Raw genomic sequence first — 25,280 nt, 5'->3', positions numbered from 1 at the left:
AGCAACAATAGCTACAGTAGCTACAATAAATATAACATAATAATGATAGTAAATAAAATAATTATAGTAATAGCAATTATCATAATAATGATGGCAGTAGTAATAGTAGTAATTGCAAAAATGGTAATAATAATAACAGGAGATATAAACCAGGTCACGCACAATGCTATTGCTCACAACCCATTGAGTGACACCCAGCCAGATCCCAAACAGCGGTCCCCCAGATAACTTTTCTCTAGTTTACATGCCAAGCATGACATCATATGGTGTGGAATATCCCTTTGGCCACTTGGGCCAGCTGTCCTGCCTGTGCCCCTCCCAGCTTCTTGTGCATCTCCAGCCTCCTTGATGAAAACTCCTTGGTTTGGGATAAACATGGCTTAACAAGAACCAAAACATCCCTGTGCTATCAACATTCTTCTCAGATTAAATCCAACACACTGCACTCTACCAGCTGCTAGGAAGAAAATTAACTCTCTCCCAGCTGAAACCAGGACAGTGCCCCCCCCTTATTCTGCACCATCTGTGTTGTGCCCGGGTCCCACACTCTCCAATACATTCCAGTTACTCAAGAGCACTTTCCTGTCTCTGGATATACACACAGATCTCATTCCTCAGTCTATAGGCCACGCCTCTAAAATGTCCAGTGAGTTCATGTGGTCCATGGCTTTGGGCTCCAGGGGTCATAAGAGTCTTCCAGGACAGGAGAGACGGTCTTTGCTGTTGGACTGTTGTGTCCTGTGTCCAGAGCTCGTAGCTGGTGTATCTGTCACAGCCAGGGACAGGGTGTGAGTCTGGGTGGGCAGCGAGTGGCACCTCAGGGAGATCCTCTGACAGTGCCTGGCAGCTCCACTCCTCTCCAGGATGCATCTGCCACTGCTGGTGGGACAGCGCCAGGCAGATCAGTCACAGACGTGTCCCTGTCTTTTTGGATGTGTGCGACCAAGAAGGGAGCTCTTCATCCAGGCCTTGGTACCTCACAAATCCCCTGGGACCCTGAGCCAGACCCCAACCCTAACCACTTCCACTGACACCACTCCCTAAACCCTAACCCTAACACTTATCCATCCCTTACCCTAACCCTCGTCCTAACCCCTGGATTAAAACTTACCCTACACCTATCATTCACCTAAAACTAACCATAACATTAACCCAATCACCACCCTAACCCTATCTCTTAGCCCAAAATCTAACCTAAACCAAACCCTCCCTAACCCTAAAATTAACCCTAACCCTAACCCTAGCCTTCCCCTAACTCTTACCTGAAATATCACCCTAATGTTACCTCTAACCCTAACCCATAACACTAACCTAATCCTAAAACTAACCCCAACGCACCAGACTTAAACCAAACACTACACTAAACCAAGCCCTAACCCTAACTCCTAACCTATAACTCTTACGACTGACTCCAACCCTAAACTACCCCTAATTCAAACCCTAATCCATTATCCTAACCCTAAAGCTATGCCGACCCCTAACCCCAAAACCTAACTCCATAAGCTGTAACCCTAACACTTATCCATCCCTTACACTAACCATGATCCTAACCCCTAAACCTAAAACTTACCCTACACCTATCATTCACCTAACCATAACATTCACTCAAACACCATCCTAACCCTACGTCTTGCACAAAATCTAACCTAAACCAAACCCCCCTAACCCTAAAACTAACCCTAGTATAACCCAAAACCTAAACCTAACCCTAAACCTAAGCCTATCTAACCCCAACTTTAACCGCTTACACTAAAACTAACCCTAACTCTACCCTTACCCTAACTCGAACCACTGAAATCTTACCCTATGCGACCTCTAACCCTAACCCATAACCCTAGCCTAACCCTAAAACTAACCCTAACCCATCATACTAACACCAGCCTTAAACCAAACACTACACTAAACCAAGCCCTAACCCTAACTCCTAACCTGTAACTCTTACGACTGACTCTAACACTAAACTAACCCTAATTCAAACCCTAACCCATTATCCTAACACTAAAACTATCCCGACCCCTAAGCTCTAAACCTAACCCTTTACACTAATCCTAACGACTTACACTAACACTACCCCCTAACCACTAACCAGAATTGCAACCCTTAATGCCAACCCCAACCTCCATCTCCAATTTAAATCTAAAACCTAATTCTGACCATTCCACTGACACTACTGCCTAACCCTAATGCTAACCCCATCCCTAACTCTAACCTAAATCTAAAGCTAAAACATACTCCTAACTCTAACCCAAAACATAAAACTAACCCCTAACGCTAACTCCAACCCTACATTCTAACCCTCTTCTAATCTAACTCTAATACTTACCCATAATCCTAACTCTAACCCTAGTCCTACCCTTCACCCCTAATATTAAAACCTAACCCTAACTGCTTACACTAACACTATTCCCTAACTCTGAAACATAATGCTTAGCCCTAACACTAACTATATCCTAATATTAATCTAATCCTAACTGTAAACCTCATCCAAAGCCCTAACCATAAGTCTAACTGTAAACACCATCCCCTAACTCTAATCTAACCCTAACCCTAAATCTAATCTGAAACTTCACCCTAACTCAAACCCTAAATCCTAAAACTAACCCCTAACCTTAACCACTTCCACTGACACAACTACCTGGCCCCTAAATTTAACCCTAACTGTAAATCTAAAACTAACCACTAACCCTAACACTAACCTGAACACTAACCAAACCCAAAACGTAAATCCAAACCCTAACTCTAACCCAAAATCTAACCCTAGTACCTAAACCTACTCCTAAACACTTCCACTACTCCGTAACCCCAACCCATAACACTAACCCAACACTTAGCAAAAGCCTAATCCTTATCCTAAATCCTAACCCTGACTCTAAACTGAACCCCAAACCCCTGTCCCGAAACCTAATTCTACCTCCTAATCCCAAACCCTAAATGCAATCCTAACCCATCATTCTAACCTTAACCCTATCCACACCCCTAACCTTGCCCCCTTACAGTAATCCTAACCACTTTTAATAACACTACTCCCTAACCCCTAACCCTAAATAAACCCCTACCACCAACCCTAACACTAACCTAAAACTAATCTAACTATAACCCCAAGCCCTTACCCCAATTCCAACCCTAACCCTAACTCCTAACCCTAAGCCTAACCCTACCCTGAAAACTAAACCCTAACCCTACCTCAAATGCCTAACCCCAAGCACTAACCATAGGCCCTTACCCCTAAACCTAACCTGTACTCTAATCCTGACCCTGACTCTAACTCTATTCCCTAACCCTAATCTAAACCTAACCCTAAACCTTATCCAACACTAACCCTTATCTAAATGATAACCCTAGTGCTAACCCTAACTCTAAATGCAATCCTAACTCATAAACCTAACTCAACCCTTAAACTAAGCCCTAACTTTTACCCTAACACTAACCTTAACTGTAATTCCTAACCCCAACTCCAAATCTAACACTAAACATCTAACGCTAACTCTACCCCAACGAAAACCGTAACACCAGACCCTAACTCTAACCCTTCCCCCAACTGGTAATGCCAACTCTAACCCTAACCATCATCTAACCCTAGCTGAAACCCTAACCCTAAGTCATAACTGCTAACCCTAACTCTATCCTTAACTATAATACTAACTTATCTCCCTAATCACTAACCCTTCCCCTAACCAATAAAACTAACCCCTAACCATAACCACATATATGAACATTCATTGCTAAACCATAACTCTAACCTAATCTCTACCCCCATCCCCTAACCTTAACCCTATTCACAACCTAATCCTACCTGTAAGCCTACCCCCTAACACCTACCCCTAAAAAAATCTAACCATAATGCTTAACCCATACCCTCACTCTAATCCTAAATCAAAGCCTGAGTCTAAGCCTAAACTCAAACCCTAACCCTACCTCTAACTTTAATCATAAACCTAAATCTAAATCTAAACTTAACCATAACCCTATCTCTGTCCCTAACCCATAAACCTAAACTCTACACCTAACCACTTCAACTGACCGTAGCACGACACCCTAACCGCGAAACCTAACACTATTCCAACCCTTACCCTACACTTAATGCTAACCCCTACCGCTAATTCTAACAATAAATCTAAAACTGAGCTCTAACCCTAGCACTAACTCTAACAGTAACCCTAAACTCTAACCCCAATACTAAACTCTAACCCTAACCTAACACTAACTCGATCACTAACCTTAATGTTAAGCCGTAACTATCCTAACCTAAGGCTAATTCTAACCTGAAATCTACACCTAACCCCAAAATTCACCTCTAAACCAAACCTTAAACCTAAACATAACCCTAGTCTAATCCTAGCCCCATTCATATCCCTAGCCCATGAACCCAGCCACCAACCGTAAGCACTTATACTAAAATTAACACTAATCCAGCCCCATTATCTAACCCTAACCATTAACTCAACCTCTAAGCCTAACCCTAAACCCTAACCAAAACCCATCTCTAATTAAATACTAAATCCTAACCCATCATTCTAACTATAACCCTAAACCGCTATCCCAAAAATAACATTAACACTACCTCTAACCCTAACCCAGTGTCCTAGCCCTAACCCTTCAATATAAATCTAAAACCTAAACCTGACCATCCAAATAACAAAACTCCTAACCCCAACATCTAACTCTAATCCAACCCTTACCCCAACCCTAATCCTAATCCCTATCTTTAACTCAAATCTTTAAGTCTAAAATCTAAGACTAATTCTAACCCTAAATCTAATCAAAATTATAATGGTAACCCCTAAACTGACCTCTAACCTTTACTCTAAGCCTAACCCTAATTCTAACTCTAACCCCTAACACTCACCCCTAACCTAAACCTAACTATAACTGTAATACTTACAAATAGTGCTAACCTTAACCATATTCCTACCCTTTCCCCCTAAACATGAAGTCTAACTGCTTATACTAACACTATTCCCTAACCCCTAACCTTAATCCTTACCTCTAACACTAAGCCTAATACTAACCTTTGCCACTAACCGCATCCCTACCCATAAACCCTAAACCTAATCCTAATCAAACCTTAATAATAACCCCAACACTACCCCTAACACCTATCCCCAAATCTAAAGCTCTAATGTTCGTCCAATCACTTACTGTAATCCTAAAACAAAGGCTAAATCAACCTCTAACCCTAACTCTAAAACTAATTCAATGCCCTAACCCTGATTCTAACCCTAAACCTTAATCTAACCCTACCTCTAAAACTAACCCCAAAACTTAACTCTACCCCTAAGACAACTCTGGAACCCCTAACACTAACCCTAATCCAACCATTACCTTAAACCAAATCCTAAACCTTAAGCCTAAATGTAAACCTAAATACTAATTATAAATCTAATCCTAAAATTTAAGACAAACTCTAACTCTAACCCTAAGACTAACATCACACAAATAGAAATCCAATCCCCAACCTAACAACACCCCCAACCCAAAGTGTAACGCTAACATCAAACCCTAACTCCAACCTTTCTCCCTAACTGGTAACGCTACCCAATAACTGACTCTAATCTAACCCTAAAAGAAACTATAACCCTAAACCTAAGTCCTAACCACTTATCCTAGCCATAATCTTATCCTTCAGTCTAACCCTAATTCTTCTCCCTAATACCTAAGCCTAACACCAACCCCCTAAAGCTGACTCTAAAGCTCAGCCCTAAACCTTAACCCTAACCCTAGCCAGTAACCATCATTCTAAACCTCACCCTTACTCTAGCAATAACCCCTAAACCCTGAAACTAACCCTACCTAACCCTAACCAGTTTCACTAACCGTAACACTACTCCCTAACACAAACATGATAACCCTAATGCTGACCCCTAACACTAACTATAACCTTAATGGTAAGCCTAAACCCTAATACTAACTCGAACCCTAACTTGAAACCTAGTCCTAACACTAAACCTAAACCCTAACCTTAACCTAACCATAACCCTATCACTAACCTAACTTCAACCACAACCCTTCAACCAACTTAACCCAACACTAACCCTAACATGAAATCTAACCCTAACCTGACCTCTAAACAGAATCCTAACCCTAACTCTAGCCTCACCCCTAAACCTAATCTCCTATGCTAATCTTAACCATTTACAATAACATTACTCCATAACCATGAACCCGAACCCCTATCTCCAACAGAATTCTAAAACCTAACCCTAACCATCTTTTCTAACACTACTGCCTAACCCCTAAACTTTAATCTAACCCTTACCCTAATCCTAATTGTATTTCCTATCCCTAACTCTAATCCCAACCCCTAAATCTCACCCCAATTCCAACTCCTACACCTAAGCTACTCCTAACTGTGTCCACTAATGCTACTCCCTCAACCCTAAGCCTAACCCTAAATTCTACCCAATTCTCTTCACCCTAATGGAACTCTAATGCAAACCCCTAACTCTAACTCCAACTCTAAACCTAATGCTTAGCCCTCTTACTGTAATCACAAATCTAAGCCTAAACCTAAAACCAAACTCTACCCCTAACCCAAACCCAAAAGCCCTAACCTTAATTCTAACCCTAATCCTAATCAAACCCTGACCCTACCCCTAACTCTAACCCTAAACCTGACTCTAAATATAACCCTAACTTTAGCCCTACCACTTCCACTGACACTACTCTCGAACTCCAACACTAATCAAATCCTACCCCTAATAATTAAACACCTAACCCAAACCCCAATGCAAACACATACCCGAACCTCAAACCCTACCTCTCAGACTAATCCCTAGCTCCTAGCTCTAGCACTAACCATAACTCCTAACCCTAAAGCCTAACTCTAACACATAACCCTAATCCTAAACCTCATCTAACTCAAACACAGGAATTCTAACCGTAACTCTGACCCCTTGCCCTACGTTTAACCCTATTTCTAACCCTAAATGTAACCCTTCCCCTAACCCTAGCTCAAACCCCTATACCCCAAAGTCTAACCCAACCCCCTAATTCCTAAACCTAACCCTAACTGGAACTCCTAACACTTACTTTACCCTAAATCTAACCCTAGACCTTAACCCTACCACGGAACCCTAACCTAAACCTCATATAACCCAAACACAAACTCCTAACCCTAAACGCTATACTCTAACCTCTTGCCCAAACTTCAACTCCAGCTCTAAGACTAACTCTAACCCAAAACCTGACCCATAACCCTCACTCAAAATCCTAATCCCAAACACTAACCCTAACCATGCTCCATAAGCCTATCCCAAACTCTAACCCTAACTCTATCCCCTAACCCAAAACCTTATCTAACACTAACCCTCAACCTTATCTAAAACCTAACCCTCATCTAAATGCTAAACCTAAACCAAATTCTAACCCTAAATCTCAATCTAACCCTAATTTAACCCTTAAATTAAGCCCTAATTTTTACCCTAACTCTAACCTTTACTGTAAATCCTAACCCTAAGTCTAAACCTGAAACCTAATGCTAATTCTAGCCCTAACCAAACCCCTAACACCAAACCCTAACAATAACCGTAATCTAACCCTAAGCCTAACTATAACCATAACCCTAAGTCCTAACTGCTTACTATAACCCTGTCCTTAACTCTACTTCTAACTCTAACCACAAAAACAAACCCCTAACACTTATTCTAAACCTAACTCCTAAAACTTAACCCTATACCCTAGCCTGCAAGCCTCATTCTAAACCTCAGACTTACTTTAAAAATAACCCCTACACCTTAACACTAACGCAAATCCTATCCCTAAAACTAAAATTAATTCTTTTCCCTAAGGCTAAGTCTAGCCCTACCTCTAATTAGAACTCGAAAACTAACCACTAACCCTAACCGCAAACCCTAATCCTAACTATAACCCTAACCCCTAAACCTACCTGTAATCTAAACCTAACCTGAAACCTTACCTAATGCTAACTCTAACTCTACACCCAAACCCCTAACCCATATCTAAGCCTCACCATACACCTTATCTCAACCTAACACTACTCCTAATCCCTAACTGGTAACTCTAATCCTGACCCTGTGCTTTACCCAAAGCCCTATCCCTACATCTGACGAAACACTAGCCCCCTCTGATGCTAATACAAACCTAATCCTAACTCTAACCTGTAGCACTAATCTCAAACTAACATATCCTCTAACCCTAGCCCCTAACCCTAACACTGAAACCTAACCCTAAACACTAATCCTAACTCTAAACCTAACTAATACACACTAGCCAAGAAACCGTAACCAGCAAATGATAACCCTAAGCAAAACTCTGATCCTGGTCCTAACCGCTAACCCCAGCTCTACCCCAAATTCCAACCCTTAATCTAACTCTTAACTCTAACCACTATTCCAAGCACTACCAGACCCCTAATCCTAACCCCAAACCCAAAATCTAACCATTTCCCTTATCCACAAACCATACCACTAACTACAATGCCAGTTCTTCATCCCTAACCCTACCCTAATCCTAACCACTAACTCTAAACCTAAACCATAAACCTACCTCTAACCAAAACCCAACCTTAACTCTGTCCCTAGCCCTAACCCTAACTACTTACCATAATACTCTTCAATAACCCCAAGTCTAACCCTAGCACCTAACAGCAAACTGTAACTCTAATCCTAACCCCTAAACCTAACTTTAACCCTATCACTAACTCAAACCCTAAACACTAAACCTAAACCCAAGCCTTCATTCTAACCCTTACCCACAATCTGTAACCCTAATGCTAAACATAATTCTAACCCTGAGCAGCCCTCTTCTGTCTCCTCCATTCTCCTCTTTTTCTTCCTCTTGAGGGGGCAGATGGGCTCTGTGGCCAGACAGGTCCTGGGGACTGACACTTGCACCACGGGGCTGATCTTTCGGAGCTGACAGCTGGGTGCCTCCCTGACACCGCTGGGACCCTTGCCTGCCACCTCCTCCCCGCAGGGGACACTGAGCCCTCCTGTGAGATCCTTCCTCTTCTTCCTCGGGGGCTGGAGACTTGATCCTTGTCCTTCACAGCCAGAGCACAGGGCTGCTGTCTGCTCCACGGTGCTGCTTACACTGACACTTTCTGGAGGAACCAGGGGTGACCTGGCTGGGCTCCTTCTCGCTGCTGCAGGAGGAAGGTGGTGCGAAGGGTGGGCAGTGGAACAGGTGGTCACGGGGAGGCTGGGAGCCAAAGGGCTGAGCTGAGGATGAAGCTGAAGGTCGGCTTTTCATGATTTGGCCAACGGAGAGCAGATGAGGACAGCCTGCAGAACAGGAAAAGAGGCTGACATGATCTGAAGGCCAGGTCAGGAGGAGGAGCCCCCCTCTTCCTCCACACTCCACAGTGCACAAGCACAGCACCCAACTGCTGCCATCTTAGCCAATCCAAGAGAACAGGAGAGGTGGCTGCTGAAACCACTCCCCCGGGCCACCTGCCATGTCAGACATTTGCCTCGTGGACTACTGGCCTTGCTGCCATGCAGGAGCCTGGGAGCCACTGGCACCACTTACCTTGACTTGCCAACAGGCCAAGGAGTTGGGGTGGGTGGTGTCCATGGGGTAGGTGTGGTTGGCAAATTGTGAATGAGGTGGTGTGCAATGGTTACTTCTGCTCGCCTTCCACAGGATGCTGCGCTGCAGTTATTGACATGGAAAAAAATAAACAACAAACTTGGTGATCTAAAGAAAAGACGTTTCCATGACCCAAGAGAAGAAAATAAGAAGATGAGCCCAGAGAAAAAGGAAGGGTAAAGACACAGAAGGGGAGAGGAAAGTGGGGGGTGGTCAACCAATTAGAAGAGTTTTCTGTTAGAAGCAGAAACAAAAAAAGGAAGGAAGGAAGTTTAAACAACAGAAACCCCACCGTGCTGTCCTGAGCCCTGGTTGCACAGCGGCGCCCAGAGGGCCGGTCCCAGCCCCTGCCTGGGGAGGAGGAGACTCTGCAGCCTCCAGCTGGGGAGTCACCTGCTCCCATTGCCCCAGGGAACAGGACACTCAGAGAAGACTGGTGAGGCCACCCCGTTCCAGGGACTGGCACAGCCGCCCCTCTGTCCTGAGCAAGAAGACAGGAGGCGTTTCTCCAGCCTTAATCAGGGATGGGAACAACAGCGGGGACCTGGCCCTGTACCCCAAACCAGAGCAACTGCTGCAGCCCTGGGGCTGAGGGGCTCTCCCTGTCTGCCTCCAGCTTAGCAAGACACCCAGCATCCGGTCTGTGCTATCTCCAACACAATCTCCAGCTCAGAAGACACAAGGCACCTGTCGAAGACTGCAGGCAGAAGCTCAGGCTCACTTTTTGGCAGAAAGCACCAGCTTCATGGCTGGTGCTGGTGACGACATGGTGATGTTCAGCTCCAGAGCAGCACTGGCCAACAGGGACGATTTCAATTTTGCCAGTTTGGAGTCTTTGGGTGCAGCCATCTTGGTGCTGGAGGTAGTAGGGAGGTCCATGCCACAGCCTGATTCCTGAGATGTGCAGAAGCTGCTGGTTCCACCCTGGGCCTTCTGGGACGCTTTGGACAGATCCCCGCTGTGCCGTGCACTGGGCTGGCAGCACTGCTGCTGCAGGAGTCCCTCTCCAGGGTCTCAGCATTCTCCCCACAACCCCTGGGCTCCTGGCTGGGGATGGGCTCCAGCAGCAGCTTGGGTGAGATAGGTGGCTGATGCTCTCCCAGGAGCTCTGCCAGGACAGCTCTGCTTTGGCCCCACTTGTGTTGCTGGTGTTGCAGGAGCTCTGAACTGTTCTGGGCACAGGAGGCAGCTGCAGGAGGGCGAGCAGCTTTTTGGGCCTCCAGGCTGAATCACTGTGCCAAGGACACAGGGTGATACTGCAATCCCATCCCCTCCAAGCTCAAACAGCAACTCTTAACTGAGCAGGATCCTTCCTGCAAGCCATCCTCCCTCACACCTGTCCATTGGGTGCAGTGCCTGCCTCCCTGCCAAGCTGCAGCCCACCTGCCCTCGCAGAGCAGGCAGAGGGGCAGCAGCTCCCTGCAGCTCTGGCCCAGAACAGCCTTCAGGACTCACCTGGCCTGTCACTGGTGAAGACCTGGGTCTGTTGGTCACAGCTTTTTTCACCTGATCAGAGACGCTGGCCCCAAGAGATAAAACAGAGCATGAGCACAGGGCCACAGACTGCACCAAATTACTGAGCCTGACCCCAGCCAGGCACTGGCCAGCATGCCATGAGGGACGGCTGTACTGTCCCTAAGCCCATGGAGCCTCACTGGAGGAGTCGTGGCTCACGCTCAGGCAACAGGCTCTGCTCTGCCAGACAGAGGCAGCACAACAACAGAAGCTGCTTCTCTCTTGCCTGCACCCTGCCTGACACTGGCAGTTAAGCAGCCTCGAGAGCAGTAACGGTGCAGCTGCAGGAACATCCCCTGTGAGAGCAGAGCTCCCCCCACCCACACCCTGCCCCACTACCTGATCTCCAGCACCAGGTCCAGGAAAGGGTCAGAGGTCTCCCAGATGCTCTTGCACACTGAGAACTTCACTGCAAAAGCAAGAGCAGTAAGCACACCCTGGCACAACACCTGCACCCAGCACCACCCCAGCACAGCACAGGCAGCTGCCGTGATCCCCCTCTCCAGCTTTGGGCTCTGGGATGTTGGCACCAGGATCCACAGCGTGCAATTCCACTGTGTGCTGGGACAGCAAGTGCTGGTACATTACTGCCAACATGGGTTCCTCAGCTGGTGGCAAAGAGCTGGGGGCGCCCAGCCCACAGCTTTTTCCATCACTACAACACACGCCACAACCCACAGGAAACACAAGACTGACCAGCTGCACCTCTGGATAAGTTACACACACTCAGGAGTTTTCCCAAAAGATTTTTACTGCAAGGCTCTCAGGGAAACCGCTGCCCTGAGAGTCACAGGCCCAGGACCTGGCAGCCAGCGCTCAACACGGGACCACAGGGATCTGCCAAGGACTTGGTGAACCAGCATGGTGGCCTGGGTCTGGTGATCCAACCTGGAGACAGCAGCACCAGAGCTCACACTGCCCCTCCGCAATGGCCACCCCTGTCACCCACCGCTGTGTCCTCAGGATCCAAACCCATCCCAGTGGCAGCTCCTCTCTCCCTTCCCGTCAGGAGCATCTTGCCAACATTTATCCAGCACTTGCAGTGGCCACTAACCAGGCCTGGAGCTGTCAGGAGAAAGGACTCCCTGGAGCTCACCCAGCTCTAAACTCAGCCCCAACCTGCTGCTGGCTCGGCAGCCGGCACTGCGAGCAGCGCAGAGATGGAGCAGTTGGCAAAGAGCTTTGCAAGGCAGAGCCCTCTGGGGCACAGCACTGAGGCGGACCCACTTCCCCTCTGCGTGACCAAGCGTCAGCCAAGAAAGCAGCAAGCTAAATTTCACAGGAACAGAAAATTAACATGTAAACACTCATTTGTTCCAAGGTCGTACCTGTGGGATCGCCCCGAGGCTCACGGACAGACTCAAGTCAAGAAGTCAAGTAGCCGCTGCCTACAGGGACGGCTGGAATCAAGGAGAAAGGAAAAGAGTTTCCATTTCACGTTGTGATCTACCTTGTCCTCAGTGACCCGCAGTGCCTGGACGGGGGTCAGGCAACAACATGGGACCCAGACGCATGCTGAAATTGCCAAAGCTGCAGAGGGGCTGCAGACCCCTTGGCTGGGACCTGGCAGCTTCCAAACTACTGTGACCAGGCCACATGCAACACCCCTCAAGGACCAGATGGAGAAACGTGGGGGCTCTCAGGGCCTTCTGACCAGGACACCTCTCACACACACAAAAGAAAACCCACAGTAAGGTGGCAGCATGGAGCACCAGGGCAAAAAATCATCATCCATGTTTCTTCTAGCAAAGAGCCTGCTGGCTACTGCAAGGCTCAACTATTGCAGGAAAATGTTAACAAATAATAAACCAAATATTAACAAATGCAAAAGGCCAGTGACCAATGAAGACTGAACACCTACCCCTGGGATTGCCCCCAGGCTCAGGAACAGGATTACACCAAGAGGCTTGATCACCATGGACTGCAGGAACCAAACAGGGAGTCAAACACAGGGGAGGAGCTTCCATGGCATGTTGGGATCTCCTTCTTCCTCAGTCACCTGCAGTGACGGGAGGGGGTGAGGTAAGGACACAGGACACACACAAAGGTGTACGTTCCCACAGCTAGAAATGGAACATACGTGACCTTTTTGCTGAGACCTAGCAGGTTTGCAGGCAAATAGTATTTATGACTTGTCTGTGTAACACCACCAAGGACCAAAAAGCTTTTGAAAAGCCTCTGAGATGATCCTGGAGACAATCACATGTGAATAACCTATTAAAACGTGAGTGTTTATTCCTTCAAGCAGACAGGCAGTGACAACGTACCTCTGGGACAGCCCAAGGCTCATAACCAGGATCCAGCTGAGAAGCTCCATCAACTCTGCCAATGCCATGGCCTGGAGTCAAGCACAGACCAGAGAGGTTTCCAGGCTCACAGAGCAATACTCCTGCATTTCGGGTAAAAGAGGACATAAAGAAGAGAGAAACAATGCCCATCTATTGCAGAGAAATAGCCCTATTTAGGGAGAAAACTGGAGAAATGACTAAATATTCCAAATATTTGGGGGCTAAATTGGCCAATACAGGCAAAAGATTCTGAGTATTTGGGCAAAAAGTGGCCAAAAGAGGCAAAAACGTCCACATTTGGGAGCAAAACTGTTGGCAAAGGTGAAAACATCCCATAGTTGGGAACACAGCACCTCCATTAGGGGAAAAAATGGGCAAAAGCACCTGAGTATATCGGGTAAAAAGAGCCAGAAAAACCAAAGCACCACTAGATTTGGATCAAAACTGGCCAAAAACGGGTATAACATCCCCAGATTTGGGGTGAAATTGGACCACAAAGTCAAAGTATGCCCAGATTTGGGTAAAAAACGGCCAAAAGTGGCCCAAACACGCCCAGATTTGGGTAGAAACTGGACTGCAAAGCCAAAGAACTCCCAGATCTAGGCAGAAACGACCCCAAAGCGCACAAATGTGCCCAGATTTAGCTCAAAACTGGCCCAAAGGGCCAAAGCAATCCCAGCTTTGATTTGAAACAGGCCCAAAGGCTCAAAGCGAGCCCTGGGATGGGGCCGTGTGGCACGAGGCTGGGGGCAGCGAGGGCCCACAGGGACTCAGTGCTGGTTTCTGCCCCTGGGCCACCACTCCCAGCCCCTGCTTGCCCACAACTTGCCCCCGAAGCAGCCGCAGCCCCTCTCCCCTCCCTGCGGGGCGTCTGCCCCCTGCCCACACCCTGGTGCTGCCTGGCTCGCCCTGCCCGGCCCAGCCCGGCTGCTCTCCCGGCCCCAGCCCCAGCCCTGGCCCCACTGCTGCCCTGCTGAGCTGCTCGGGGCTGGGTGCTGCCCCTGCCCGCCCACCTGCTCCCTGCGCTCGGCTGGAGCAGCCTGGGCGTCCCGGGCTGGCAGGGGCACCAGGAGGAGGAGGAGGGTGAGGACCATGGCCCCCACGCTCGCACCATGATGCTGCCGCTGCTGCTGCCAAGACACAGCACAGCACGTCACCGTGGGGCTGTGACCTCATGGTCACATTGGAATCACCACATCTGCACACTACTGCATGGCCTTGTTCTACACCAGCATGGAAGGAACACAAGTGGAGAAGGGTGCACCTATTTGGGAGGCAGCGCTGCCTATGGGAGTGCACAGGCTCTCACTTCTTGCTTCCCAGAAATCAATCAATCAATCAATCAATCAATCCCAAAAGCACCAACTTCAAGGGTCTTGTAACTATTTTTGTCAGGCAGCTCTCTAGGAAGAAACCAGCTTTACCTGCTGGTTTTACCACAGCTTCAATGCCTTTAAAGCCACCACTTCTTACCTCTGCTGCTCCAACACAGCCTCACAGCCCAGCAAAATCATGGACGAGGCCATTTCAAATTTCACGAGGCCAACAAGAGTTTGTTTTTAATCGTGGCTTTGGCTGTTCTGCCCGCTGGTGCCCAGTGAGTGTTTCTGAGCAGCGATCCCAGCCGTGGCCGCAGGTTGCAGCTCTTCCTCCCGGGGCCTGTGGGCAGGCGGGCCGGCCGGCAGAGCTGCCCGTGGCTCTGGAAGGGCTCTCTGAGCTCTTCCTGCCAGAGGCAGCACTGGCTGCTGGTGCCCTGGGGCAGCTTGGTCCCTGCTGGGGCAGCTTTGCTGCCTCCTGGACTCTTCCTCCTCCTCTTCCTCCTCTCCAGCACCACAGGCGTCAGATGCTGTGTCCTCCCTCAGCCAGGCTGCAATCTGTCCCCGTCACCACCCACTGTTTTCCTCATCTGCATCTCCAGGGCACTGAAGCCTTCCTGCTCCTCCTCCTCCTCTGTGCTGAGGGGTCACAGTCCGTGATCTCCACAACTGCGTGTGGAGATCATAGCGGCGCCGCGGGGATCTGCTCCGCTCCCTCTGCCTCAGCTGGGTCTGCTCCCGAGCAGCTTTGGGTGCAGAACGACACCGGGAGCTGTGGCTGGAGGGCCCTGGAGCTGCATCATCCCTTAGGGCTCGGTCAGACCGTGGAGGACTGGTTCTCCAGCTCCTCGTCCTCCCTGCTGAGTGATGCTGGTCTGTGATCTCCAGAAACCGGCTGCGGAGATCACAGTCCCGGTCGTGGGGATCTGCTCCGATGTCTCATCCTTCCCCGGGTTTTCCTCTGAGCAGCTCTGGGGGCAGGAACAGACTGGGAGCTGCTGCTGGAGGACAGTGGAGGTGCTGGTGCAGACTGGGAGCTGCCATTGGAGGGTCTTGGAGCTGCCTCGTCCCTGTGAGTGGGGTCACAGCTCAGGGGACTGGTTCTCCCCCTCCTCCCATCTGAGTGTTCGTAGTCCGCGGTCTCCACAACCCAGCTGCGGAGATCGTTGCCCCAGTGCGGGGATCTGCTCCTGGGCCTCTCCCTGGCACCGTTCTCCTGGCAGGGGGCAGAAGAGCTGAATCCCCGCTCCTCTTTGCTGCTGTCCTCTCGTGCAGAGTGGAGCACACGGTCACGGGGGTGACAGCGCAGCGGGCACGCAGCTTTCCTTCTGGACACCAGCCTGAGACAGCCGTGGAAGAAGCGACGCAAGCAGGAGGCCATGGAGAAGCTGCTGTTGATCCTGCCTGGCCAGATGGGGCACGGCCAGCCCGCAGCTGCCTCCTGGGCTCCTGCCCGGCTTTGCTGGCTGGTGATGGCTGGTGCGGATGAGCTGCTGTCCTCTGGAGAGTCCTCCATGCCCCCCGCCATGTCCTGCAAAGAGAGCTGTGAAAAGGTCCTGCCCTCTCCTCCTGACAGGACTATAACAGTGGGGAACCCCTAGAAGCTGTGAGGGGACAGCCAAGGGCCCCCAGAGGCTCCTGGAGGCTGCAGAGGGGCCAAGGAGGACAAATGGGATGGATCCAGGTGGGTGCTGGGCGTGGGAGCCGTGCTGCAACTGTGCAGAAAGCTGCCGTGTAGGAGGGAAAAGAGAGCGCTGCCAAGATCCCCAAAAGAAACCCGCTGTCCATCTGGTGCCCTGACCACCTCCCCACAGCCGCCTTAGTCCTATGGGGCAGATGCTGCTGTCCCACAGAACGCACCTGCTTGCTGCCGGCCGCCCACTGACTGAGGAGGGAACGGGCTTCTGATGGTGCTGGTGAGGAAGAAGCCCTTTGTCCAACTTCCAAATCAGAGCACCTGGGGAAAAAAAGAGGGATCTCTGTTGGGGGCTGTTCTTGCAGCCTCCTCTGGGTTCCGGCATTTTCTTGGAACAGTTTATATGACAGGGAGAAGATGCAACTAAGACCACAAATGGGAAATGTGGTTGGGCTGAAGGATGCAGGTGGTAATTGTCTGCTATGACAGAAACACTCAACAGGATGAGAAGAAAAATAGCAAAGCCAGGAAAAGGAAATGTGTTCTGAACACAGTTTAAAACTTGTGATTACCTGATGTAAAACAGTAAATAGGCTTGCTGCCTGAGGACTGTGTCACTGTCGCAAAGATCCACAGACTTGTCGTCCATGTGGTACCACAGTCCATCACTGGCCTGCAAAGAAAAGCGTCGATATCTGGAGATGAATGGCACGGCTTCTCCACAAAACACAGGCCAAAAACTGCCGAACCAGCAGTGTTCAAAACATATGCATTCCAGCCCCTGAGGAAACCTTCTCTCCTCAAATCCATGGCTGTCAGTAACACGGCCAGGAAAGTCAGTTTTCCCCAGGATACATTTTTCCGTTGTTCAGAAGGAAGTAGCTTTTCACCTTTATGTAGCAGAAGTAGTGTCCTGCACGGCAGCTGCCACCTCCATGCACCAGGACGGCGTATAAGGAGTAGAGGAGCGGTTCTCCGGCTGCCTGAGACATGTACGGGCGAAGATCCAGGTACTGGGGATACTCCACGACCTACGGAGAGACCAGGAGGGCTCAGCAATGACCCTGGAACACTTCAGGACACAGCAATATGTCCCGAGTTGGGTGGCAGGAAACTCATCTGGACCAAAGCAGCTCTGTGGGAGCAGAGGACACACTTGTCTTCCCACAGGAAGTGTCCCCAGAAGGGAACGTGAAAATCTCAACATGAGCAGCTTGTGACAGAGCGTCCGGCTTTGGGAAACCCGCTCCAGGAAGAGAACGTTGCACTCCAGTTGTGCACACACCTTGCTGATCTTGTCGCCGGTGAAAGCTTCAAACCTCTTCAGACAGACCGTGAGAACCTTGGGCGCGCGATGGACCGAGAACCTCTTGGAGGCGGCAGTCACCTTGTCACACCTTGAAAGCCAGGACAGAGCCAAGGGCTGAAACGCACCATTTTTTCCCACAAAGGCCAGACAGACTTTCCTGTCTCACACATCCCTCTGCTCTTTTAAGGCTATTCAGTACCATAATGCCATGTTAAAAAACCTGCGTCTCATTACTGTGCCTTAATTCAATGTGAAAAGCTGACTTCTGCTCAATGACACCTTCGCACAGGATCCAGTATGAATACATCATCAATAATGGCCTTACTTGCTACATTTAAAGCAGTTTTCACCATCCAGGTGCTCCGGTTTCACAAAGTCTTCCAGAGCTGCGGTGACAGATGCGGCTGCCTGGAGGAGTGAGAAGGGAGAGCCCTGAGCTCTGGGAAATTCCCACACCCAAACACTTACGAGGAGTTTACGCAAAAAAACCAGCTCGATGAGGCTGAGGAGACCCACTGTGAACCCGCAAGCAGTGCCCAGGAGGCAGAAAGAGGGTGTGATGCTGAACATCTCCCTCATTTCTCAGGGATTCCCAGGGTTCTCCAGAGCCACCTCTTTGTGGCACTGCACAGTTCAGCTGCGATGGTATGGGTGTCACCAGTGATGGAAACAACACCCCCATGAGCCTGGGAGCCAGACGGGTGTTGCGGGAGGGCAAGGGAAGAAGGAGGAGGGTACGCCATGGTGCAGAGAGGGGCACGTGTGCCTGTCCAGCTGAAACCAGCTCTGACAGGGAGACCACTGCCATGGCCTCTGCAGAACACAGTCCATTCCACCTCCCGCCCACCGCCAACCTCTCTTGTCAGATACGTTTTTAAGCCAACTGTGTGGAATCTGGAAAGCTACAGGGGCCTTGGGACGTCTTGAAGCACAATTACAAACTCTCTTACTTTGATATCCAGAGGAACATCCAGGAAGGCCTCGTAGGAATCGGAAACCGCTTGGCAGCTCCAGCATGTGACTGGAAGGCAAATGGAAATGCTCAGTGACAGGGGAAGTCGACAGACTGTGCCGGGTTACCCTCTCACACCCACTGCGCCAATCACACCATCGGCTGTTATCGCAGGCAGACAGGAGGGCACAGACGATTCCAAGGAGAGCAATAGCAGTGGAAAAGTACCTCTGGATCTCAGAAAGCCCCCAAAGATCTGATGGACGATGGTGGTTGCTTGAGAGGACATGTCCAAGCTGCAAACCAATGGGAAGGCAGAGTTATCTCCTCCCAGAGTCTGGCTTTGTCTGAAAGCCCTGGGCATAGTTTTCCTTGAGGGGAGGACATCAAGGACTCCAAAGGGCTTGGGAACGCTGGAAACACAATTTGCTTGCACTTACTCGCTGTTTCCTCTCAGACAAGCTCTCTGCATGGCATCCATGGTGCAGCGTAAGAACTCGTGGGCGTCCTCCTGCCTGCCATGCTGGAAATTTTCTCCTATTTCTAAGAAAGAAGAAGTTACTAGTTCTCTCCTACGAGAACAGCATCAATCATGTCACAGCACCTGCACTGACTCACCTGTGAGAAAATCGACGACAGCCCAAGGCTCGATGGCACTGGCTGAGGAATGCAGGACCTGTTGAACGTGCACTTCCATCCTGCACATGACGCAGAAGCCTTTCTGGCCACCTGGAGAGAGAGGGAGGAATGGGAGAGGAAAGCTCCTCAGGTTTGCAAAATATCCACAGTGATGGGAAACCTAATGGAGGTCTTGCAGTTTAAGAATTCTCCATTCCTCCCAAGTTGCCCAAGTCCCAACAAGCCCGGGACATTTTAACGCACGGAAAACTTTCTTCAGAGGGATGCTGAACTGACGGAAGCTTTCTGTGCAATAAGCAAAGGAGTTTAACTTGCAGGAACAGGGACCAAGAGCCTGGGATAGAAAGAGGTGCCTTTCTGAAGATGAACACATCCAGATACAACAAGCTGCTTCTAGGCTTGAGTGTTCAGAGAACACCAACTCAGGGAGCTGACAAAGAAGGGCCACTTTTCTCCTAGATCAGCTTCCAGATTCTGGGAGCCCTTGGGCCCTGCTCAACAGATGGACAAGGAATGTTCCCGAAAGTACTCACAGGCCCGGCTGTGCTCCCCAGAGAGCAGGTGGTTGGCCAGAGGCGGGGTGTAGGTCAGGCACTGCAGGACGGAGTTGAGGAAGCACGTGTTGCCCAGGTTGTGCAGTCCCGCTCCAGCTCTCTGGCTGTGCTGCCAGGTCATGCAAATCTTCTCTGGGGGAAAGAGGATCCTCTGCGGCGGAGCCATTCCCTCAGCAACGACTGCCAAGAAACCACATTGGAAGAGAGATGAGTCCATGTTCTTGCACAGAAGCAGATTTAAAAGTTGAGTTCTGTATCTGTACAGGAGCACCCAGGAAAACAAGCTCTAACCTCCCACACAGAAAAACTGGGGGAAGCCTAACACTGCTCTTGAAAGTTCCTGGTCAAGGAGCACTTTTGGAAAATAGCGTGTTCCCCTGCTCACTTTGCCAAAAGTGCAACAAATCCGCACTCTGACTTCTGTGCCCTGAGCAACCTTCCTTTCCTTCTGGAGTCTTGACCTGGATCAGCCCCCGGCACAGTCTCCCCGTGCGTGTCAGGGCTGGAGGGTGCCCGGCAGACGGGCTGTGATGCTGGAGCCAGGCAGGACGGGGAAAGCCGGGTGCAGCGGGTGAGGAACTCGCTTCAGACGGGCAGGAAAGGTCCCCGTCCCACAGCACGGTTGCCTCCTGCCCGCCCAGCTGCCTCTCGCTGCCCGTGCCCTGGAGCAGGAGCTGGGTCCCCTCTGCACGCAGAGGCTGTGCTGGGGCCGGCTCCCAGCTCGGAGCAGCCCTGGACTTCAGGCAGCATCATGGCCAACACCTGTGGAACCCCCCTGCCAGCGTGCAGAGAAACGTGATCCCGGTGTTGAGCAGGGAGTGCTCGCTGGCCCCCGCCCTGCCCAGACAACCAGGGCCCCTCACTCACCCATCTCCAGGTCCTGGGCCATGCACAGCTCCTGGGGCTCTGCTGGAGAGCTGCTCTCCTGGGGAGCCCTGTCCTCCTCCTGGGCCACCACGGGGCGGGTGAGGTGTTTGTCTGCCATCTCGTGGGTTTGGGGAATGAGGTATAGGTGAGGAATTGGGAAGACTTGGTGAAACACCACGAGTCTGCCAAGGGCAGCCGGGAAAGACGTGGGCTGCACTTGGGGAGTCCTCAGCACAAGGCTGCCGGGGGCAGAGGGGAGTCTGCCAGGGGCAGCTAAAGTGAGGGTGTGGTTGGACTCGATGATCTTAAAGGTGCCGGACAGTGTGGGCCGGGGCTGCAGCTGCGCTGAGCACATGCAGCACCGCGATTGAGAGACGGGGCGCGGTTTGATGCAAACAAAATGTCCGCTTTATTAGTGTACTTCACATACATTTATACTTCTCCTCAGCAATGTGCTTCGAGCTGATTGGTGTTTCTGTTACCGTGTTACAGACTGATTGGTCTACACTGTACACATTCACAGACTGGCTGGTGCTAAGACATTTTCTTAAACAGTTACTACCCCAACCCAAGCAATCTTCCCTGTGCAAAAACAAGAGTCTCCTTTTTACAGGACAACATTATTAACTTGTGAACCTTGTCTAAACATAGAATCAGCGCTCTCCACTCCTTCTAATTAAGGTTCTCGCCTCTATCCTTCCCATGGCCTGTGACCAACAAGTTCCAGCACATCTCCTTTTACCAATTGATAAGTGCTGGGAGTTTTGCTGAGGCCAGCCAAATCCTGTCCCACAATGCAGGGCAGTGGGTGTCACAATGCGAGGTCACAAAGGGCCCCACTGTGACCCTGTGCCTGGGGAGCAAGGGGCACCATGTCCTGTTGGGAGGAACAGGCCAGTTCAGCCCTGGGCACCTGGGTGCTCTCAGGTGTCTCCAGGTCCCCCTTTGCCCTCATGTCCCCTTGGGACTGCCCTGTTGCCCTGTGGTATGTTCCAGAGACCCGTGTTCACCTGGCTGGCTGATCTGAACAGCAGTGAAGCTGCTCCTGTAGTGGGTTTGTAGAAGTTTCTAGGGAACTCCAAGGGTGGGCAGCAGAGGACATGGGCTTTGTGTGCTGTCTCACCGCTTACAGAAGCTCTCAGTGGCTTGAGGATAAACTGACCGTATAACCAAGTGACAAACTGTTGGAGCGGGCAGAGCACAAAAGGAGGAATCCAGGTGGTGGGGGGTGAAAAAGGTGAAGGGACTCTGCCGCCTGCCAGGGTCAGCGCTCAGCCTGCCCGGGGAGATCCCAGCAACACTGAGGGGAGAAGCTGTGGGGGGAAGGAGCAAACCCTATTGGGCAGGAAAGTTGCTTCTGCTGTTGAGAGGGCGCCGTGTGGTCAGTGCTGCTCACAGTTCCAGATCACCCGCAGGATTTTTTGCGGCGATTAGAAATGACGCATACCAGGACACAGACAGAAATTCGCGCAGAGGCAGAGATCTTGTTCAGGAAGGAGCGCAGAGCCTGGCCAAGCAGAGACCTGACCTAGGCCTAGGCTGCCTTCTTTATTCACCATTGACAACGTATAGGATTTACAGGTACGGGCCTGGACTAAGATGTTTGCAAAAGGTGTTTTTCCACTAATTGTTATTAAAAACACACTAAACTCATGTGATGTTTCTCTCACTTGTTTTTCCACTCATTCACAGACCAGGCCCAAGGACATTCACACATCCCATGCACTAGGGGTCGGTTGTCCAGCCCGAGATACCATTCTGACGAGTCTGGGCTATAACTTTTTACAATTAGGAGAAATGTACTTCAAAGTAATCTGTCCAAGGCCCTTTACATATTATTGTGTTAGTATTATGTCTTTGGCCGTCCGGATGGTCGTGTTAGTATTGATCTTCCTTTATCATCCAGGTGGCTGGAACCGCACATCTTGCTTTCCCACGTTTTACTTTCCAACACGGGTCCTCAAGACATTATCTTAGAATCTCTCACATATGGCCAGTTGAACAGCTTGTCAGAGGAAATAAGATGAAGTGAGTGCACTCTGATGAAAACAAGGTTTCATACAAGTTGCTCATTGTTTTACTTGTCTATTAATACTATTTAACAGATTTAAAGCAGTACAGACAATGCCACATTGTACACCTCGTGTTGCAAACATCGGCACTGAGTGTATTTCTGATATGAAATACAGGTGGATGCCTCTTGGAAAATTTTTGTTCCTTTATAGAATGTCTTTCCATTTTTTTTCAATTGTCTGGAATGCTTTTCCTATTCATATTCTTTCCCTTTTTTTCCATCCCAGGATGTGAATGTAACTTCCTACGATCGTCTCTTTAGGAAAGAGAGTGAAATCCAGGGGTTTACTTTGCTCTAGTTGGGAGGGGAGCAAATACAGCGGTTTTGACTATTGATGTGATTCAGAGCAGCACACCAGACAGATGTGCTGGGCGCAGCTTTTTAATGTGAGACTTGCAGAATCAACAAGAATAAACAAGCCATTTCTGCCAAAGCAGCAGCTGCTGAAAGTGACATAACACAGGCTGATTGTGCACGTCCCAATGTGAATGGTCAGCAAAGACCAGGAGAAAACCCTTGGACACTGAAGATGAATTTGGCGCTTCCCGCCATCACATCCTGCTCTGCTGAGGCCGTGACATGAGGGGCAAGGTGTCAGGCAGAGTGACAGCCCAAGCAGCCAATCAGAGGTCAGCCCCTCAGATGAAGGGCGGGCACTGCACTGCACACCCAGTCTGAGCAGTTTACGTGATGGGATTTTGAGAGCTGTGTGATGGCATGTGCCCATGTTGCAGTCTCTTTTGTTTTAAACATGGAGGTTGAGTCCCTGGAACTGAAATGGGCTGGATGAGCCAGCGGCAAGTGAGACTGACACTGGCTGACGGCCCGGTCCAGAGCGTGTTGCTCAGTGGCACCAAGTCTGGTTGCAGGCCAGTTACAGGCAGTGTCTCCCAGGGGTCAATACTGGGTCCAATCCTGTTTAACATCTTCCTTAAGTGGTCGGGATGGTGGGGCAGAGTGCACCCTCAGCAAGCTGGCGGAGGACACCACACTGGGAGGAGTGGCACTTAGGCCAGGGGGTCGTGCTGCCATCCGCAGGGACCTGGGCACACTGGAGAGATGGGCTGACAGAGATCTCACGCAGCTCAGCAGAGGGTGCTGTGTGAGTGACGCGCACTGGCAGAGAGTGCCCAGGGAGCTTGTGGAGTCTCCTTCCTTGGAGATGTTCCACAGCCCTGTGAACACCATCGTGGACAACCGGCTGCAGGTGGCCCTGCTTGAGCAGGGGGTGGGACCAGGTGACCTCACCCTCCAAGTGACCTCACCCTTCAGGTGACCTCCTGGCCAGTCTCAAGTAGCCTGTGATCTGTGAAATGGATGCCTAGAAGAGGATCCAGCCACTAACACTGTCACCCTCAGGCAGCCATCGACAACTCCACCAGCAAGCTGCAGTCCCTGGAGGGAGAAATCCACCCCTGAGGAGCACAGGCACCTGCACCCCGAATCCCAGAGCTGCCCCAGCCCGCTCCCCCTGCAGCTGTCCCAGCCCAAAACCTCCCTGACCTGTCCCACAGCTCCGGGCCACCCCACGGCCTCTCCTGGCAGCAGCAGCTGGGCCTGGGGCTGCTCCATCCTCCGTTAACGCAGGTGCCAGCAGCACGGGTGCGGGGAAGGAGCGGGGTGTGCAGGAGCTCCTGCAGCAGGCGGTCTCCAGCCAAGCAGCTGCGGGAATCGTGGCTGCTGGTTTGTTCTCTGCCAGAGGCTGCACTGGGGCCCTGGGGCTGTTGTTGCTGCATCTGGCTCAGGTGTGCGTGGGCTGCTTTGGCCTTGTTCTCCTGGTGGGGTGTGTAAAGGGGCAGGTGGGCACTTGCTGGCTTTGGAGAGGAGCTGCTGGGGCTGGAGCTGGAGAGAGCAGGAAAAGGTAAGGCAGCTGGAGGATGAAGTAGAGGGGATCCCCACAGCTGCTGCTCCAGCTGCACAAGAGACAGCTGCCCCTCTGGGCGAGGAAGAGTCCCTGTGAGCCGCCTCAGCAGAGCAGATCACAAACGTGCACCGCAGGGTCTGTGTCAGGGAGGAAAATTACTGTACGGCCGTAGAGTGTGTGTTTGCGTGGTGTGTGTCTGGGAAGCCTCGTGGTGTAAGAGCTGTCAAACACCAGTGTCTTCTCCTAGGTGGAGGATGGGCAAGCGGCTGGGGCTACAGAAGAGAAAGGGAGGACAGAAACACAGAGACAGAGTTGCCTGAACTCCACAACTTGCCTGGCAGTGCAGAGAGCGGGAACTGTGGTGAGCCCTGGGCCCTGGGGGTCGTGTCACCCTCTTTTGTGTCCCAGTCCTTCCCCGCCCTCTCCTGTTTCCTTCTTTGTCGGGTTTTTTTGGCTTCCACGTAGCTCTCTTCCCCTCTGTTATTATGCTCTGCTCCCTGTCACCCCTTTCTCTTTTCTCCAAGTCTTTGTCATCCAACTGTTCCTCTCCTCATTGCTGCTCTTTCCTGCTCCCTGTGCATTTTTTTTTCTGTCCCTCTCTACCCTTCAGGCCATTGTCTCTTTCTTCTTCTCCATCTCTTTGTCTTGATCTGCGTCCCTGTCTTTTTCCCTCATAATCTTCCTGACCTGTTCTCTGTCTTTTGTCTCTTTCTGCCT

At 50.5% G+C, this 25,280-nt stretch overlaps 1 protein-coding gene and 1 long non-coding RNA gene across 10 annotated transcripts in view; both read right to left on the bottom strand.

The window, feature by feature from the left end:
- The window catches only part of LOC135576030 (uncharacterized), a 549,349-nt gene that overhangs the window by 185,553 nt on the left and 338,516 nt on the right, over positions 1 to 25,280 (bottom strand). The window lies entirely within an intron of this gene.
- Positions 17,554 to 20,743, bottom strand: LOC135576000 (ubiquitin carboxyl-terminal hydrolase 42-like). The gene is made up of 7 exons (XM_065038230.1): positions 20,626 to 20,743; positions 19,738 to 19,938; positions 19,184 to 19,294; positions 19,006 to 19,108; positions 18,794 to 18,861; positions 18,564 to 18,634; positions 17,554 to 18,021 (listed from the first exon to the last, which is right to left on the bottom strand). Exons 1-7 carry the CDS (start codon positions 20,741 to 20,743, stop codon positions 17,935 to 17,937), a joined length of 759 nt encoding a protein of 252 aa, XP_064894302.1. The 3' UTR covers positions 17,554 to 17,934.

Source organism: Columba livia, chromosome 22 (genome assembly GCF_036013475.1).
Source record: "Columba livia isolate bColLiv1 breed racing homer chromosome 22, bColLiv1.pat.W.v2, whole genome shotgun sequence".
In the NCBI taxonomy this organism is placed as follows: domain Eukaryota; kingdom Metazoa; phylum Chordata; class Aves; order Columbiformes; family Columbidae; genus Columba; species Columba livia.
This window is presented reverse-complemented; position numbering and strand designations above follow the sequence as displayed.

What these genes read in the sequence shown, in the direction of transcription:
- LOC135576000 (XM_065038230.1), bottom strand. Translation starts at nt 20,743, where the DNA reads ATGGCAGACAAACACCTCACCCGCCCCGTGGTGGCCCAGGAGGAGGAC. An exon ending in TGTCTGAGAGGAAACAGCGA is followed by an intron (nt 18,862 to 19,005) that starts GTAAGTGCAAGC and finishes ATTGGTTTGCAG; the next exon opens with CTTGGACATGTCCTCTCAAG. An exon ending in ATGTTCCTCTGGATATCAAA is followed by an intron (nt 18,022 to 18,563) that starts GTAAGAGAGTTT and finishes TCACTCCTCCAG; the next exon opens with GCAGCCGCATCTGTCACCGC.